The sequence below is a fragment of the Zea mays genome, chromosome 4, assembly GCF_902167145.1.
Source record: "Zea mays cultivar B73 chromosome 4, Zm-B73-REFERENCE-NAM-5.0, whole genome shotgun sequence".
Classification (NCBI taxonomy): domain Eukaryota; kingdom Viridiplantae; phylum Streptophyta; class Magnoliopsida; order Poales; family Poaceae; genus Zea; species Zea mays.
In genome coordinates this window covers 44,527,480-44,547,067 of record NC_050099.1, presented here as the reverse complement: position 1 = coordinate 44,547,067, position 19,588 = coordinate 44,527,480, and the positions used below count along the sequence as shown (strand labels likewise).

At 44.7% G+C, this 19,588-nt stretch overlaps 1 protein-coding gene and 1 long non-coding RNA gene across 2 annotated transcripts; both read left to right on the top strand.

The window, feature by feature from the left end:
- The first annotated feature begins 917 nt into the window (after positions 1-917).
- On the top strand, positions 918-2,457 carry LOC100278614 (uncharacterized). Its single transcript, NM_001151836.2, has 2 exons — positions 918-1,207; positions 1,301-2,457. Exon 2 carries the CDS (start codon positions 1,302-1,304, stop codon positions 2,334-2,336), a length of 1,035 nt encoding a protein of 344 aa, NP_001145308.2. The 5' UTR covers positions 918-1,207; position 1,301; the 3' UTR covers positions 2,337-2,457.
- A 16,230-nt stretch (positions 2,458-18,687) lies between these two features.
- LOC103653185 (uncharacterized) lies at positions 18,688-19,588 on the top strand. The gene is made up of 3 exons (XR_002268704.1): positions 18,688-18,733; positions 19,408-19,477; positions 19,560-19,588. It is a non-coding gene; the product is annotated as an uncharacterized lncRNA (long non-coding RNA).

Genomic DNA, 19,588 nt, shown 5'->3' with positions numbered 1-19,588 from the left:
ATGGAATTGTTTGAACAATAGCGAATCACACCCATGTGCTTAACCAAATAACCAGGTCCATGTGCTTTATTGCTTTGCGGGCTTTACTGCACAGTGCACACGTTTATTTTTGGAAGCTAGGAAATGAGTTCGTGCATGGACGCTTTTGTGCTGGCAGCAAAAGCCCCAAGACAAAAAAATATACCTAATGAGTTATTTAAAAAAATGAGTAGTGGCTAGATAAAAAAAATCTAGGCGAGAAATAAATTTGAACGGACACACCAGTGACATAAACAAAAAAAGAACAAATAAAAATGCAAACTGTGGGGCTTGTACCCACGACCACAAAGTTAGAAGTCTTGTGCTCCACCAAGTGGGCTAGACAGGCTTTGTGCTCATGTTTGCAACAAATATATTAATAACACAACCGAGCTCGGCGCCAAGATCTGTGGCGCCGAGCTCGGTTCCACGTCGACGCCACGCGTCCGTGTTGTGCCAACGCAACACGACCTCGGCGCCATAGCCTATGGCGCCGAGCTGTGTTACTTCGGCGCCATAGGCTATGACGCCGAGCAAAGGGTCCAAAAATGACATTAAAATTTTTTAAGATCTAAACGTGAATTTTTTTCCGAAAAATGGCTAAAATACAAAAAATTCGGTCAAAGTGACTGCCGGAATAGGAGCCGTCGATCGCATATTTGCATGCACAATTAATTCCCTTGCCACGCGCGCCTTGATTGCATGCATCTGCCCCATCTCCCTATCGCCTGAAATACCTGCTGGGCCTAATTACTAAGTTGGGTCGCGGCCCGACTGACATAGCAGACCAGCAGTAGCGTTAGCGTGATGCGGTATATCATTAGTCCCACCTCACCTATCCAATAGCACCAATGCACAAACTCTTCTATATAAAGAGACAGAGGGCGCTGGGATCAAGCATAAGGATCTGTCTTACTTATGCAGTCTAGTTTAATTAATTGAATTAATTTATTGTTATTTTTTGGTAAATTCCGAATCCTAAAATTCGGTATAAATTCTGATAATTGCTTCCGTTTTAGATTCGAAAAAGTATAATCTGTGGCGCCCAACGGTACTCATACTCAGCGCCCCCAGACCGCGAGGAGTTGTCGGCGGCGGCCACGAGTGGCGTGCATATTGCAGTGACGTCCCGAAGGATTCATCACTCCACAACCGTTGTGTCCGAGGCTTCGACAGCGGAGGCCGTAACGTGAGTATTCTCGCTGCTGTTCTTCTGCAGTCTAATTTAGATTCAGCCCTTGTTAGCTTGTGAATTGGTGTTCAACCTCACCTGACTTGTTAGGATGCAATCGGAAGCGCCGATATCGGACTATTGTGTTCTCCAGTTCGACCTCGAAGATTCGGAGACAAAGAACATCGCCATCGGGCACTCTATCAGCTACGATGATATCTCCTTAGGGGGACACCTCTGGGGGATTAACTGCTACCCTCGTGGGGATAGGGAAGAGGAAAAGGGCGAGTACTTTTCCTTATTCCTCTACCTTATTGGCGACTCAAAAGGCAAAGGCGTCAATGTCATCTTCCATGTTTTTTGTCTGGAAAGAGAAGGCGAAGCATCTGCCTTCTCCAGTTTCTCCGATGATAAGAGGCTAGCCAAAGTGTTCTCAAGTAAATGCCCCGAATACCCTGAAGGCCACCGAAGCCATGGGTGGCATAAGTTTATGAAGCGAAGCGTTCTTGAGTCATTCTTTATAGTAAATGGTAGGGTGACGCTTATATGTACCATCATGGTTCTGGGTGCCGGCACCATTCCAGTGCCACCCTCCAACATAAGTTCTGATCTTGGTTGTCTGCTCAAATCCAATGTCGGTACAGATGTTTCATTCATTCTTAAAGGCAAGATGATCCAGGCTCACCGTGCTGTTCTCGCTGCCCGCTCGCCAGTCTTCAAAGCTCAGCTATTTGGCAACATGGCCGACGCCACAGCGTCATCCATCACACTGCAGGACATGGAGCCAGCAACTTTTGAAGCTATGCTTGCCTTCATGTACACAGATGAGATGCCTGAAGATAACGAGCTTGGAGGCTCTCCCACTCAAATGGTGCAGCATCTGCTTGCTGCGGCTGACCGCTATGCATTGGACAGACTGAAACTGATGTGTGCTCGGAAGCTATGGGACATTATTTCGATGGATACATTTGCTTCTACTCTAGCCTGCGCCTATATGCACAGCTGTGCAGAGCTGAAGAGCAAGTGCATTGGCTTCTTTGCCGTGGAGAATAATTTCAAGAAGATAGTGTTCACAGCTGGTTTCATATGGTTGGTGCAGGAATTTCCCGATCTTGCTGATGAGCTGAAAGAGACAATTGGGATATAGTACAACATGCTGAAACCTCTACGTGTATATAGTCTACGTATTCAACCGTGGATTCACTGTGTGCCATTTTGGAACTATGTATGGTTGATCTTGTTACCATATTTCTTGAATTGCTGATCTTGTAGATTTCTAAGCATATAGGAATTAGGATAGGTAGTTTTGTGGACGAACTGAATGCCTGATCTTGGTACCATATTTCTTCAATTCCTGAATGAAGATGCTGCAAAGGATTACTGATATGGTTGGCAAGGTGGGTGGTAGTGGTACTGGCAGACAATTCAGGTGCAAAGCCACAGAGGATATGCTAAACTAGCAGACTAGTTCATTTTTTGGGTTTTATTTGTGTAAACATAACCTTAATCCCCTAGATAATATAAAGTGTATGTTGCGATTATAAAATACCTATGGTATCGCAATTTGTTGTAATTTGGTTTATTTTACCTTTGCTATTTGATTCATGGAACAATTGGATTTATACCATTAAAAGATCCAAACTTTAGATATATACCATGGACCCCACATGTCATTGACTCATGTGGACCCACATGTAAGTGAGATAGTAATGGTATGGATCCAAAGTGGTGATCTTTTAATGGTATGGATCCAAATTTCCCTTGATTCATTTGAGAACTGGAAGTCTGGAAGTAATGTCGCGTTGACATGCATTGGAGGCTTAGAAAACACCCTGTCTTGTGTATCAAGATGTATATTTAGACAGTGAGTTGGTAGTATGTATTTTACTCTTTGTGGCCTTGGTTTATGTGAAGCTCCTCTATTTATAGATGAAATTAGGTTTATGTGACGTTCCTCTATTTTATTTATAGATGAATTTAGGGTTTCAGGTAAAAATATATGTGAAGTGCCTTGATTGCCATATTCGAAGTGTTTGATCAAATAAAAACTCTCAAATACACAAATAAAATTGCAAAAAACTCGTTATCTTGGGTATTTAAGCTTGTCACTGTTGTAGAAAACTTAAAGATCTGATTGTTTGTGAGTATAAACTAGACAGATTTTTCGTCTCACCATAAATAAGTACATCCGACCTGCCTTAAGTGTAAGACCTAAAATTGGCAGAAAAAATATCATAAAATAATAAAATAAAGAAATAGATATATTTATAATAGTGTTCTAGAATTTTTGAAAGTCTTGGGAAAATTTACTATGACCTTTCCTAATAAAATAATAATGTTAATTTAGTAGCCACTAGATAAATAATGAGGAGAGGCAACCCTTGCTTATAATCTGTGGTGATACATCCTATTATAATGAGGTATCATAATTTAATTTTGATCTCAAAATTTTAAATTGAAAACATAAAAGAGAAAATGAGGAAAGAAATTGTGATTGAATCATTTATTACTAGAATTATATAAGGGGAAGGAGAATAAATACTAATACTGAAAATAGTAGCGTATATATTCATAATTGAATCATATTTGATACTGGGAAGTTGAACTTCAAAATAGGAAATTTGAATTTGAATTGAATATTGTAAACTTGAAATAAAGAAAATAAAAAAAACAAAGGGAAAAGAATAAACTAAAACGGATTCGGCCCAGCTCCACCCGTCTGCCTTGGCCTAATGGGCCAAATGCACATCCGCGCGGCCCATTTCTCTTTCCATCCCCTTTTTCTTCGGTCAGCCGCTTCCAGTGGGCCCGACTAGTCAGGTCTTCACACGCGCGCGGCCGTGATCCTCCTCTTCGCAGCGTCGACTCTGTCTAACCGGTGGGCCCGTCAGGTCGGTATTCTCTTCTCCGCAGGAATCGCGCACGTTTCTGTCCCCGTCCGCGTTACGCCATTGCCGGCGAGATTCCCGCAAGCCTGGGACCGAGCCTCCCCCTTGACTCGTGGCTCACACTGGTGGCTGGGGTCCTCTCCCTCGTTTCGCACCGTGCGCAATTGAATTCGCGGTGTCCGGGCGTCATTGCGGACCAATCCGCGTGGGGGAGGCGAGTCCACCGCATGCGCAACGGCCGCCGCGCGTTTTCCGCCGCCGCAATACTAGCTGGCCAACAACCCTCACGAGACCTCGCAACATCAACAAATCGGAGACCAGTTCTGAGGTATAAATCCTCGACGTCGTGTGACCTCTCGCCATCATCGCGGAGCTGCCGGGTCAACACCAATCAAACAGCGCACCTTCTGTTCATCTTCAGAGAGTTGGGGGATTGTGCCTTGTGTCAGCACCGTGCGGGGCGGGCTATCGCTGGCAGTGGAGGGCACCCGGGAGACCGAGAATTTCTCGACGTCGGTCGCCGCCGCCATTGATCCGCTCCTCGTCGTGCTCATGTGCGTCTGCGTCATCCACTGAGGTGAAAGCACATCCATGTAGTTTGCCTTTTCCTTCTCAACGTGTAGCACTGGTTATAATCGAATTTGGGGCACTAAACTACATTCCGCCGCGCGCCAGCCAGTGTCTGCCACCACCGCGTTTGGCCAGTGTTGGGGGCGGCTAAGATTAAAACATCCATACCCCTTTGGATGCTTTGAATCGGGACCGCTAGTTGTTAATCCTAGGGTTCAGGTTAGTTTCGTCCATGGCCATCCCTTGTCCGCTGATATGTGATCCGAGGGCCACAAGTGCAGATTGGTTCACTTTAAGTTAGGTTCAATCTGGGCCATCTAGATCAGATCGGGCGGCCCTGGATGGAGGATACCCCTTCGCGGTGTCTATTTTTCTAAAGAGCCCCTCCGTTTCTGGCATATGAACCCCCTGTATTTATCTGCTTTTATGCACTCGGTCCAGGGAATTGAGAATTTAGGAAATCGATTATAGAAATTGATTTTTAACTCAAGAATAATTCTAGAAACTTGTAAAATGCATATAAAATTCATTTTAACTCCTTTTTGACTCATTCCGGTTCCTATAATTTTGTAATAATATTGTTTATCGACTGGTGTCTCTGTTTTAACATAAAACACATATTAGAATTGATCACTCAATTAATCTTGTAACAAATAGATAAAGCCTTTAGAGATTCGTAACTCCTTTGTTCTAATTCCGATTTGATCCATTCAAGTTGCGTTAGTCTCGTACAATTATCTTCTATGCATTAACAACATTTATTATACCATGTCTCATTATTTTATGATTAGATCTTTAATTAACTTATGTTGGTTAGTCTTGTTAATGTGCTCACCATTATCCACCAATATATGATTTATGGTAAATTTATAACTTAGATTAAAGTTGAGATAATTATTTATAGAATAACCTCTTATATAATTTATATTAACCAATTTATAATATAGTTTAACATTTTAATCACATAAATCCTCTATAAAATCATAACTCCAATCTTAGTGGATCTCGATCTCGTAGCTTCGCGTAGATCATTATGATTCAGTTTATTCTTATATTTGGTGTGATATTAATTTTATCTATACCATGTTTGTTTGTATTGCTACGACTAGCAGTGAGGTTACGAGGATATGAAGAATCACCCTGGTAACTGGAATCTCAAGTGCCAGGCAACTTGTGCCTTTGATCACTTTTGTTTACCCAATAATGTTCTTTAATATCACTTGTTCATGCATAAGTTTAACTTTGATGGGACCCAATAGGTTACCCTAGTCTGATTATCTTTTACCTTGTTTACCCCTAAATCACTTGGGTAGTTTTGCTATTGCCTTTTATGGTTTTGGGTTAATATTTCATTATATCCATGTTCCAATTATTATGTTATTTTATTTATGTTCATATAAAGATCATTATCTTTAATTGGAACATGGAGCTTAACTTGAGAAACACGTGCCATCATAAGGGTGGAATGGGACACCCTTGGCTAACTAATTAGGAAAGCTCGTGGAAGACTAGGGCAATAGGGGAGTTGCATGCAAGGAGGTTCTCAGTTGATTTTGCTACGATGGCAGACAGACGAGAGATTCTTGCAAGTGCTCTTCCCATAAACTGTACCGGGTTTTCGGAAGCTAGTGGAACTTTGTAAAGGCCTCGTAGTGGATCCCTAGCCATTCACCTCGGTAGTGTCTAAGGGTCTAACTAACCCTGACGACATGGGATACACGACTTGTGGGTACAAGGTACAACATCTGCAGAGTGTAAAACTGGTATACTAGCTGAGCTCACGGTCATGAGCAGCTCAGGACTCTCGCATGATTAATTTATGGAACTTAAATTTAATTTGTCATATGCATTGCATGAGATTATTTATTAATTTTGTTCTATTATTTATTATGGTTTGGTATTTACTTACACTTAGTAACTGCTAATAAAACTTTGACCAACGTATAAAAGCAATGCTCAGCTTCAACCTTTATTTTGTTGATCAACCTTACACTTCACATGAACTCCCACCTTTGGCGAGTTCATACCACATTATTCCCCACAACTTGTTGAGCGATGAACTTGTGTGAGCTCACCCTTGCTGTCTCACACCCCCACATGTTAAGAACAGGTGGTTCGAGAGGAGCCACACAACGAGGAGTTCGATTCGATCTAGGTGGCGTCTCCCAGTTGACTTGCGCCAAGGATGATCCTTAGTTCGTGTTATATTTATCTTTTATTTTTGTAAAACTTCCGCTATGTAATAAGTACTCTGATTATATTATGACATTTATCTCTATACACTATGTTATTATATATGTTGTTTTCTTTGACGCATGTATGAGATGCACCCGGCTTTGTACCTTAAATCCGGGTGTGACATTAAGTGACCTTAATTGTCTCTAACTCGATAGTTATGTGACTCCCGAAAACAGCCGAAACCATTGAGCAATATAGCTCACGAAAATGGTTACATTTTGAAAATTACTCTGAAACCACATTACTTTAAAAATCTACATAAAAATTGGGCCCAATAAAAACAAAATGGGACTCAATGTCTAGATTGCCATGTTTGACGTGCCGAAGCAAACAAAAAGTCAAGGAATAAAAAAAACTCGTAGCCCGGTGTATTTGAGCTGTTTACAGGTGTAAAAAATCATAGAACTCATTGTTTGTGAGTAAAAACTAGCTAAAAGTAATTGTCTCAGTATGTGTACATCCTACTTGCCTTAAAAGTAACATAAGAATGTTTGGCACTCGCTAATTATGAGACTGTAAAATACCTAGAACAAGTGAGCTATAATTCATGAAAAATATTGAAAACTTAAAAACCGGTCTAAGAGCACGGGACTTGAAAAATCTACAGAAGAAAGTTTGTGCAAAAGAAAGAACATATGAGTGGGTGTCTAGATTGCTATGTTTGGCAAGTCGAAACAAACAAAAACTTTAGAAAACAAAAACACAAAGTAGCAATAAATATTCATGGCCTTGAATATCTGAGTTCCTCATTAGTGTAGAAAATCCAAAAAACTAGTAGTTTGAGTGCAAAAACTATCTGTACAATTATTGCCTGCACAGGTACATCCTACTTGCCTTAAAAGTGGCGTTAGAATGTACAATGCTCGATAGTTATGAGACCCAAGAACATCTGAAACAAGTGAGCTATGGCTCAAAAAATGATGAAATCTAATCTAAGCGCACGAGATTTAGAAAATTTACACAATAAAATGGCACTATACCACAACACCAAATTAGCGCCGGATGATTGTCGCTATAAATGAAGAATTACCATCAAACTGTTAGTCGATATTATAGATGGCCAAATGAGTCGTGTCTGACGGGCCGGCCCGAAGCACGGCCCGTTTAATAGTGCCGGACCGGGCCCGGCACGAGACCCGTGCCGTGCTTGGGCCGCTGCCTCGGCCCGCAGTGCCGGCCTAGCCCGGCACGATTATATATTTTTTGTTTTATAAAACATAATATATATATATTTAGATTTTATATTTACTATTTACAACAAATGCACTAGAGTTCTACTGGTTAGTGCCCTTCATGTAGCGCCCTCGATCAGCCTTGTTGAGGGAGGTCGTGGGTTCAAAAACATGGGCATGTAAACGGGCCGGCCCGACACAGCTACCAGGCCGGCGTGCCATGCCTGGGCCGCGGCTGTGGCACGCGGGCCGGTCAGGCACGACCCGATTACATGTCGGGCCTAACGGGCCCGTGCCGGGCCGGGCCGCCCGTTTGGCCACCTATAGTCGGTATATATTGTCACAGACGGTGAGTCGACATATATCTATATTCCAACTAAGTATTAGTCGTTGTATTTATATGTAGGGTTGAAAACGCACGGGTAGAATTCCGTCTCGACCCGTACCATTTTCTACATTTGTTCCGACTGTTTCCGTATTTACGAAAAAATATGGAAAAAGGTCGGAAACGAGAGAGAGTTTATTCTGTCCGTTTTTCCGTTTTTATCCGGATTGAACCCGTTTATATATCTTTATGTCGATCTTTAGAGGTGGTGGCTATGGAGATCTTTGTAAGACATGGATGAAGGTCCAATATCAGATTAGAGGAAGTTTGAGTCGTTGATGTGTTTCTTCTTTGAGAATGTTTATGATGGACGTTTGTTATTTTTCAATTTGTAAGATTGTATGCAAGAAATTGCAAAGGCTGCAACATTTTTGTTTCCATAACCAAAAAAAAAATCTTTAACTCGACCAAACTCTGTCCAAATGGCCGACGGAGGTCTTGTGGCCTACATTCAGAGAACATTGTGTCTTCTGGGGTTTTAACTGTGTAAAAATAACCTTAATCCCCCCATATCTCTACTACTTATTAAGTTAGCAATAGTAGCCTGCCTTTTTGTGTTCTGCCATTCTGCGATCTCAGCCGTCCATTCTACCATTTTGCGATTGTTGGGGACCTTCGGCGTCCGAAGGTCCTAAAAAACAGGATTTAACAGTATTTCTGTAGTACAATGTGTGAACAGGTACCCTCGGACTAAAGTCGGCATTGCAGTAGACCGGAATAATACGAAGCTTGATACAGAGCCGAAGGTGTCGAGCAGGAAAGCTTCGGCGTAACAGCAAAGAGTGGAACCGACTTAAAGATGAAAAGGCTATTCAGACCTCGATAGACTACTATAGAGTTATTATCAAATGTAAAGGGCATGAATGTAATTTTGTAAGGGCTGTGTCCCGTGTCTATAAATAGGTGAACAGTATCCCCGTACTGTTCACGCTGACTTGGCATTCGCTTTTCGCGTCACGCTTGTATTGACATTTCCTTCCGATTGAAGGTACACTTGTAATTCAATAATATTTTTATTTATGCTCAATAATAATAAATAATTGTTCATGTTTTCTTTTACATTCTTTATATTTCATCCTTCGTCATTGCTTGATGAATTTATGAAGGTATGTCCTTCATAACCTTCGTCCGCAAGTCATTACGTCCTAAGGGAAATAATGCTTCGGAGGACGAAGGACATTAACGATTAACATTTTTTATGTTGCCTTGTTCTTAACTCTTAGCATTTGAGAACAAGTTCCCAACATTGGCGCCCACCTCCGGTGAACTCACTTCCATTTCTTGAGCTTCTTCAACACCTTCGGCAAGCATCACCTTCGTCATGCCGCCGAAGAAGACTTCAGCACCAGGGGCTGGCACGCTGCAGCCGTTGGACCCCAATCAAGATGTCCTTTCTCTTAGAGAGGCACGAAGCCAGAAGAGGAAGGCTACCAGTCCAACACCTCCGGAGGATGATCTAGATCAGGAGATTCAAAATCTGGAAATCCTTCAGCAGCAGGTTCAACGCAAGAAGGAGAAGATGGCCAGGCTAGCTGAACTGCAGAGGCAGATAGACGAAGCCTCTGAAGAAGTTCGCCATCTTGCTCAGGATGAGCAACACCGAAGGCCTCAGCATCAAGATCTTCATCAGGAGGGTTTTCCCAACGAAGATGACTGGTATGACAATTTCCATCATGGGAATTTTGTTTTTGATGATGCTTCTCCCCTGTCCGCTGAGCTGCAGGCTACACCTTGGCCCCCGTCCTACAAGCCGCCTCAGCTCCCCGTATTTGATGGCCACTCAGACCCGAAGCAGTTTTTGATGAGCTACGAAGCAACAGTGTCTTCGTACGGGGGCAATGCTTCAGTCATGGCCAAATCTTTCGTTATGGCTGTCAGAAGCGTTGCTCAAACCTGGTATTCCTCCCTTCGACCAGGAACGATCACTTCATGGCAGAAGCTGAAGGATTTGCTGTTAACTAGCTTTCAAGGGTTTCAGACGAAGCCGGTCACTGCTCAGGCTCTCTTCCAATGCACTCAGGACCATGAAGAGTACCTTCAGGCATATGTCCGAAGGTTTCTACGATTGAGGGCACAGGCGCCAACAGTGCCCAATGAGATTGTCATTGAGGCTATGATCAAGGGGCTTCGGCCAGGGCCGTCAGCACAGTATTTTGCCAGGAAGCCACCACAAACGCTGGAAAAGTTGCTCCAGAAGATGGACGAATACATTCGAGCTGACAATGATTTTCGTCAAAGAAGGGAGGAGGCTTTCAGGTTTTCTGAAATAACCAGGGGCTTCGGAGGAAGGTTTTACCCGAGGCATGTCAGGTCAATTCACAATTCCACTCAGAATGATGATAAAGGGAGTCAGCACCAAAGGCCACAATACTCCTCACAGGCTTCAGGGCAACAACAAAGTTCCTTCCGACCTCCAGCTCCAAGAGGCAGAGGCGCTAGGGGCTTCGGAGGAAGATTCGGCGATCAACCGAGAAGAATCTTTTGCTTATTCTGCGGTGAGAACAAAGGCCATACTACCAGGATGTGCCATGTCACTATTCAGAAACAAAAGGAAATAGCTGAAGCAGCAGCACAACAAGCTCAGCCGAAGCAGGTTATGCATACAGCTTCGTATCATTCGCCCTACATCCCAGAATATGTGGGCAACCATCCTGCAGTCTCTGTTGCTTCGGCGAGTCAGCCTCAAGCTTCCTGGCAACAGCCTCCGCCTCCACCTCCGTTGCAGCAAGGCCAGCAGCCAGAAGGGAGCCAATACGCTCCGCAACAAAGGGACTTCAGAGAACAGTCCGAAGCTCGCACGGTCAACAGCACTGTGCCAGAATCAAAGCACATCTATTGACAAATATCCTACCTTAATAGCAATCTTTTTCATTCAGTTTTATTTTCTGTAATAAAGGACATTGATTAGGTTTCATGTAATTAGTTTCGTTGATTCCTACAAGAAAAATATGTTTTCTTCACAGGCTTGTGATAATAAAAAGGACCTTCGGACTATCGACAATTCTTCGAAGCAACAAAAAAGTCGTTCTAAGGAACGCAGAGTAAGTTTGATGAAGTCACAAAAAGTCGTTCCGAAGGGAACGCAGTGTAAGTTTTCTGCTCCAAAGTCGTTCCAAAAGGAATGCAGAGCATACAGCGAAAAGTCAACGCTGATACCGCCTAAGTAAAAGGCGAAGAAGCTCCAAAGACGTTCCTAAGGGAATGCAGAGCTTACAGCGAAAAGTCAACGCTGATTCCGCTGAAGTAAAAGGCGAAGAAGCTCCTAAGGGAGGCTTATAGCAAAAAGTTAACGCTGGTTCGCAAAAAAGATTGTGTTTTATCGCGCAGATATGCGTGTACCTTCGGAATACCACTTTACATAGCATAACATCATCACATCATTTTGCATAACATAAGCATCATACATCATACTGCATGTGGCATAAGAAAGAGATATGATATCAATCTTCGGGAAAACGCTTTGAAAAAGGAGCAAATCATGCCAAGTCACAAGGAGAAACAATATTGATCTCTGAAGTATAGCCTTGAGGAATGATTCTACGAAGCCTCAACACTTTTCGGGATACTTCGGATATTGTTGTGATAAATGGTAATACTTCTTCATGAAGCATGAAAAGAAGGGAAGGTGTTTTTTCGCCAGACTCAAAAACGGTACGTATGTAAAGTTTCATGCATCGTAAAGAATTGAACCATAAAGAAAAATAAGACAAATATATTACATACAGGATTACAAGATATTACACATGTTACATTTAAAATGTTTTTACAATAGCATTTAGTCCTCCCTAAGTACCACTTCTGCGGCTTCGTTCAACAGTCGATCGACAACTTCATCCATAATAGCTTCAGCCATCTTTTTAATTTCATCATCACCCCTAGGCCGAGCACCCGGAGATACTTCAGTAGGATCTGAGGAAGGACAGGACACGGCTACATTGCTATTACAAAATCGCAAACAAATCTTAAAGCCTAAAGGTTACAACACGATAAAAACTATTATTTAGTACCTAATGAACCTTCGGCCTCTGTGCTCTTGTCAGCAGCCTCGGCTACTTCTCTAGCATCGTGAATGCCCTTCTCACTTCTTCGAATAATTTCTCCGGCCATTTCTCGGCCACCATTATCCCAGATATCGGTAAAAAATTTTCCACCAATTATGCTAGCTTCGGCCGAAGGATCTTTTGTATCTTCAAAGGACAAGGCAGCTTCGGACTGTGCTAAAATTTTTACATGTTCACAGCCCTTCTTCTCTAAGATAGTAGCAATCCCTCTGGCGCCAGAGAAGGCACATATATCTCCTCGGCTATTTAAGATTTCTTCGAAGGCTTCAGCTTCGTGGCCAATCCATTCGATGGCACCTTCGGGATTGCCTCTCGAAAAGTTTTCCTCACTTGAGAACGCGCCAACCTTGGCAAAGCTAGCCTTTAATTTCTTAACACAATCTATAGATTTATTGTAGCATCTCTTTTTGGACGAACGAAGCTCTTCAACAGTCACTTCTAGGTGATCTGCCCATTGATCGCTGAGTTCACGCTTTGTTTCTTCAAGTATGCGTTCTTCCTTGGCTCTGGCCAGTTGTTTCCGAAGGTCTTCAATTTCGCGTTTTTGAGCTTCAGCTTGACTTTTAAAAGCAGCTTCGTCCTCCTTTATTTTATTTATCAATGAGTATAATATTTTGTCTTTTTCGAGACCTTCGTTCCTCAGTTCAATTACTTCGGAACGAAGGTTACTCAGGGCTATAGTACAACTTTCGTCTTCAGCATCTTTCTGTGCCCTGAGGGCATTGCTAAGTATCAGGCCCTGCAAAAAGAAATATGTGTGTGTCAATAAGTTTTAACAAACGAAAAATTTTGGACTCAACGAAGAATACAAAAATTTCATTTGTCGCACCTTTAAACTATTGTAAGCCAGGCTGTCGGCCAGATCGTTCTTCGACAGCACCGAGAGCCCGTCTTCTAAAGTCAGGAATCCGAAGCTCTTGCTCATCTCCCGGCAGACAGAAATCTCCTTGCTGTCGGGAAGACAATACAAGAAGTCTTCTTCTCCACTGCCATTAAATATTAGCGCTCCCTTTGGATACTTCAGTTTTTGGGCATAGTGCTGGGCCTCTTGTTCTTCTTTTTCTGTTAATTTTTTCCCCGAAGCATGACGGAAAATATAATCACGAATTTTGGGGGATGCTTCGGGGGCAACAACATCGGTTTCTTCAACAAAAGTTGACTTTGATATTTTTTCTGCCTCATTTTCCAAGGGTTTTCCCTTTGCGGGCTCTGAGGGCCCAGCTTCGGCTTCAGCCCCTTGCTCTGGAATTTTAGAACCAGAAGTTTCAACTGTTGTTTCAGGAGTAACAGCAGCCTTCTTCGGAGGTGTGCTCAAAGATTTGATCGTTTCTAGTACATCTAGCACATTAGCCATTCTCTTTCTCTTCGGAGTTACGGCTGGCACTTTTTCATTTTTTGCTGTCCCAATGATTGCTGTAGGACTCAAAACTTCTGATGTTTTGGAGCCCTCAGTTGTTTCCTTTATCTCTTCCATTTTTTCTGTGAATGGCGCTTCGGCCTTCTCTTTCGTTTCTGGTAACAAAATCTTTGATTGCTCCAATTTTGTCTTTATTGGCACTTCGGCCGTTTCTGCAACTTCTGGCAGCAAAGTTGGCTCGGTTGGTTTTTTAGCTTCGGTGGCCGAAGAAGTTTCTCCGGTAAACTCAGGCACCGAAGCTGGTTCAATATAGCGCGGCCGATGCGTAAGAACCTTTATCTTCTTCCTTTTCGGTTCTGGCTCGCTAGGAGCAGCTGCAATTTCTTCTTTTGCAGAGGTTGTGTTTTTTCTTTTCTGCCTTCGGGTGGGATAGCAATAGTCAGGGTAGACAAACCCGATGGCATCAAATACCCGATTCAGCCTCTTCTTTTTTCGGCCTCCGAAGGCTGCTGACATTGCAGTATCTTCGGCCTTCGAGTAGGTCCCAAGCAGCTCATCACTTAAATTATCAATGCTTTTCAACCACTCATCATCTGGCTCAATAAATTTGTCTCCAAACTTAAAAGTGTACTTAAACCTGATAAGTCCACCTTCGTCGGCCTCTTTAATGGTTTCTTGTGGCATTTCCCATTTCTCTGCAAGCGGCCACACCCTGAAGGCGATGTGCTCTTGTACTAAGTCCCTTGTTCCTATAAAAGAGCAGACAATGCCGAAGGCTCTCTGGCATTCTTCGGCAGCTTCATTCATTTCAACCTTCGGCCTGCGAAGGCCGAAGCTTTGCCAAATAGGGCGCATAATTATACCCTTGATATCTTCTCGTGCTTTCAGATCATTTTTTACATAGAACCATTCTGTCATCCAGCCGCTGGGCCATCTTTTCCGAAAAGTTGACACGGGGCAGCTTGACCCAGACCGAGAAACAAAACTGTAGCAGCCAAAGTTATTGTGATATTGTTCCTTACCCCAAGGTATTGTCTCGTATGATAATTCGTGCATATTGCAGAAACTTTTTGCATCAGGCTTCAGACCTTGGCTTCGCACGGCCCACACGAAAATATTCAGCCTTATAATTGCCTCGGGGGTAAGTTGGTGAAGATAGACTTCAAAAATCTTCAGCACCTCCACGACGAAGCTGCTCAAGGGCAATCGCAGCCCAGCCTTCAAAAAGCTTCGGAACACTACGACTTCATTCTCTTCGGGGTGTGGACAAGTCTTCTCCCCTTCATCGGCCCTCACAACGGACAAATCCCGGAAATACCTTCCTCTCATGTTAGCAAGATGATTCTCTTTGATAGTTGATTTACCATAAACTGAATGGCTTGGTCGCCAGGGGCGATCTTCGGAGTCTTCGCCACCACTGTCCACATCATAACTTTCACTGTCACCAGTATCTTCAGACAGCCCTTCCAGAATCTCCTTGGTGATTTTTTCTGTGTTGGTCTTCGACATCGCTATAAGAAATCCTAAGTTCTTCTCTTCATCAAGACTCAGCTTCATCTCAGCAGCAGCCTTCTTAGCAGCTTCAGACATCTTCGGAAACACTAAAAAACTGTTTTCAAAGCCGAAGCTTCAAAGCTAAAAGCTTAGCAAATCACAGTGCACATGAGCTAAAAATTGAGTGAGCGGGAGTGGTTGGCCAGAAAGCGTGCAAAATGAGTTTGCGGTATGGCCGTATTTATACGCTCGGTGCGTTGAAAGTTGAAAGACCCCACTTGTCATTGAATGTTGCTATTCTAGCAAAGGGAAGGTGTTTTTTCGGACCTTCGGCGTAAAGCCTTCGTCCATATCGCAATCTAAATTTATTATTTCAAACAAATTAATATTGCGAGGGGCTACTGTTGGGGACCTTCGGCGTCCGAAGGTCCTCAAAAACAGGATTTAACAGTATTTCTGTAGTACAATGTGTGAACAGGTACCCTCGGACTAAAGTCGGCATTGCAGTAGACCGGAATAATACGAAGCTTGATACAGAGCCGAAGGTGTCGAGCAGGAAAGCTTCGGCGTAACAGCAAAGAGTGGAACCGACTTAAAGATGAAAAGGCTATTCAGACCTCGATAGACTACTATAGAGTTATTATCAAATGTAAAGGGCATGAATGTAATTTTGTAAGGGCTGTGTCCCGTGTCTATAAATAGGTGAACAGTATCCCCGTACTGTTCACGCTGACTTGGCATTCGCTTTTCGCGTCACGCTTGTATTGACATTTCCTTCCGATTGAAGGTACACTTGTAATTCAATAATATTTTTATTTATGCTCAATAATAATAAATAATTGTTCATGTTTTCTTTTACATTCTTTATATTTCATCCTTCATCATTGCTTGATGAATTTATGAAGGTATGTCCTTCATAACCTTCGTCCGCAAGTCATTACGTCCTAAGGGAAATAATGCTTCGGAGGACGAAGGACATTAACGATTAACATTTTTTATGTTGCCTTGTTCTTAACTCTTAGCATTTGAGAACAAGTTCCCAACAGCGATCTCAACCGTCGATCCCATCCATCAGCCCCGCTCCCCGATCCCGCCCACCAGCCCCGCTCCCTCGTCTGCTTCCCCTTCCTCCCTCCGACCCTCTCTCACCCAAAAACCCTAGCTCGCATGTGCCCACGCCACCGCCGTCGTCGCCATCGCCCCACCCACCCAAGTGATGCCCCCTGACCCCAACGCTCCTCTCGTCTCTCACCCCGCGATGTTACCGGCGAAGCGCACGCCTAAATGTGGATCGACCGGCCGGTAGTCAAGGAGACGCCTGAATCTTTTGTGCCTCTTTCACCTCCACCTCCGCCCCCAGATCGACGCGAGTGTCATGCTATGGACCTCGCCGCTCGTGCCGACATCAACATCGCACGAGCACACCTCCTCCTCGTTGCCCACGACCACAGGTCAAAAGCAAGCCATCCGTCGCCCATCTCAGTTTTATCGTCCTCCACCCTGAAACTTAGGGCATTTCGCTTTTGGTGAAGTCATCATCTTCCTCGTGCACGACGACCTCGACGGTTCGTACGTCGCCCGCCCGCCGCCACCCTCCTTCCGTGGATCCATAAAGCGCGGTGCAACAGCTCTCCACCTTCCACATCCCCGTCTACCATGCGCGGCGCGCGAGCCACCGCCGAGATCTCCCCACCGGCAGCGAGGGGGTGTGCCCACAGACGGGCCGATTCGGATCTACGCCGACAACATCTACGACAGGTGGGCCCCATACATCGCGAGTTCATCCACTCCCCCACAGCTCTGGATCTGACCGTGGCTCCCTCTCCTGGTGTCGTGTCACCCAGGAGGAGGCGCTCGATGACTTCGTCGACGACGGCGTTGACGACCTGGTGGTCTCGCTCTACCAGATGGACCTCGATCGCACGCTCTTCCTCCTCCGCTCCTACCTCCTCCTGGAGAAGGTTAGTAGGATTTCACAACCCACCATGTGTTTGTTCTTGCGCCACCCTTTCTAGATTGAACCAAAATTAGCGACCCAAAAAAGAAACGACAGTTGCGGCAATCTGATCGCCCTGCTGGCGTGGCTGCTGCAGATCAAGAAGTACACGATGCATATCTCTAGGTCCGATGACCTCCTTACTCATCTCTCACAGCAGGAGCGCCTGGTTGGGGCATTTATCACAATTGTTTGCGCCACCTTGTGAAATAAACCTATAACTACAGTACCTGTCTAGGATGCATTTTAGTATTTCACCATTTGTTGTTGTGCTACGTTTTGATAGACATTGTATCTCTACTATCCCTTAAGAGCAGAGTGTAGACGTCCACAATTGAGCGGTGCACGGTTCTGCCTGTGCCACGCGGATGGAAGGTCTTGCCGCGGATGGAAGGTGCCGCGGATCCCCCGCACTTCTCCCCACACCGCCTCTCCCTCCGCCTGTGCTCCACCTCCCCGTGTCCGCGCATGGAACACACCCGCGGATCTCGCCCACGATGCACGCCTCCACCGTGCATGGATCCCGCCCGCTCGCCCGGTCTCGGCACGCTCTCGCGGTGGTCCTTGCCCCTCTCCATCACGCTCGCGAGGCCTCCGCCCGCCTCCCCCACCGCGACAGGTACCCTCGCCGCCCCGCCTCCGTTCGACGCCCCTACCTGCCCCCCTCCACCCTGCCCCCGCAATACATGTCCATGCCATAGACGCTACGCCTCTGTCCTCCCCTCGCTCGCACATCCCGGTGGTCCTCGCCCCTCTCCGCCACAACCCAGCCCCGTCGATGGAAGGCGGCCGAGCCCTCACCCATGGATCCGAGGATCTCCTACCCCTCTGCGTCGGATCCGCTTCTCCCTCTACTCGAGATTGCTGCCATCCGTCCGCTCCCCCCGCTCGCGATGGCGCCCGCACGGAACAGCCTCCTCCCTTACCCTTCCCCATCACATGCCATGGGAGCCAAGCCGTCGATGGAAAGTGGCCGAGGATCCGCCCCATCGCGCCGTCCTCCCCTCTGCTCCGACATCGAGGAGTGTTACAACTTTTTGATGTGCTTGGCTGGGATCTGAGGGTGCCAGCGTGCCAGGTAGGGGAAGCAAGCAAGCTCTGTCGGTGGGGGAGCTGCTGGTGGTTGTAAGTGTAGAGCACGCGTTTGGCTGCCAGGATGGATCACATAGTCGGGGGCAAGTTCAAGCTCGGGAAGAAGATCAGGAGTGGATCATTCGGGAAACTTTACCTCAGTACGTCCTGTGATGACGGGTCCTTGATTTGTGGAGCTCACTTTTCCTTTTTTCCGGGTGTGCTTCGGTGTGTTCGTGCTTCTGACTGTGCTTGTTTGATTTGTGTGTAGCCGTGAACGTGCAGAATGGCGAGGAGGTGGCTGTCAAACTGGTATACCACTAACAACTTCCGCATGATTTTAGTGTCCACACTATGCATGTTTTGGTGAGCAGTTCTGTGTTGGGAGTTAACTTTAATTGGAGTTACTGAAATCTATAGTTAGCCTAATCGCTTGCTACTCACCTTGCAAGCATTATTGCATATTACGAGCTCGGCAATTACAGCACAAACGTCCCTGCACAGAAATGATGTTATCCACATGTGTCTATGCCTCTTGGGACAGAGTTGTCAACAGTGGGACCATTTGGATCCTGTAATAAGCTTCATCCTTGTAAAACGAATCATTTGTACCAAACAATTCTATTCCGGAGACAGGTTTACAAATTTGAGTCAATGAACCTGTAGCACTCCTCGATGCTGAAAAGCAGTCATTAGAAACTAATCTCTTGTTTGTACTGATTGGACTATTCTTTAAGTTGGGATTAACTTCTTTGGAGATATGTTTCGTCTATATATGCTAATTTGAATTAGTGTGTTAGCTGATGATGAATGTTGCTCCAAGGCTGTAATATCAACAGTGGCATATCAAACAATATTTTTGGCACAGATATATCGAGTGCAACTTCCTAATTGCTAGATGGTCGATATTGTTTGCCATAGTTGCTATTAGGAATTCTGGACTGCTTGCTCACCATATGTTTTGTGTGTATATAACTTGTTATTAGGAATCAGTCACATCACGACATCCACAGCTTCACTATGAATCAAAACTATACATGCTTTTGCAGGGTGGAAGTAAGTGCAACCACAGTAGGATTTGGTTAGCCAATTACACTGGTATTTTACTGATTTGTTTCTTTTCTGTCCTGATTTGTAGCTGGGATTCTGCATCTTAAGTGGTTCGGG

Bases quoted from the DNA above. Each gene is read 5' to 3' on its own strand.
- LOC100278614 (NM_001151836.2), top strand. From the start codon at position 1,302: ATGCAATCGGAAGCGCCGATATCGGACTATTGTGTTCTCCAGTTCGAC.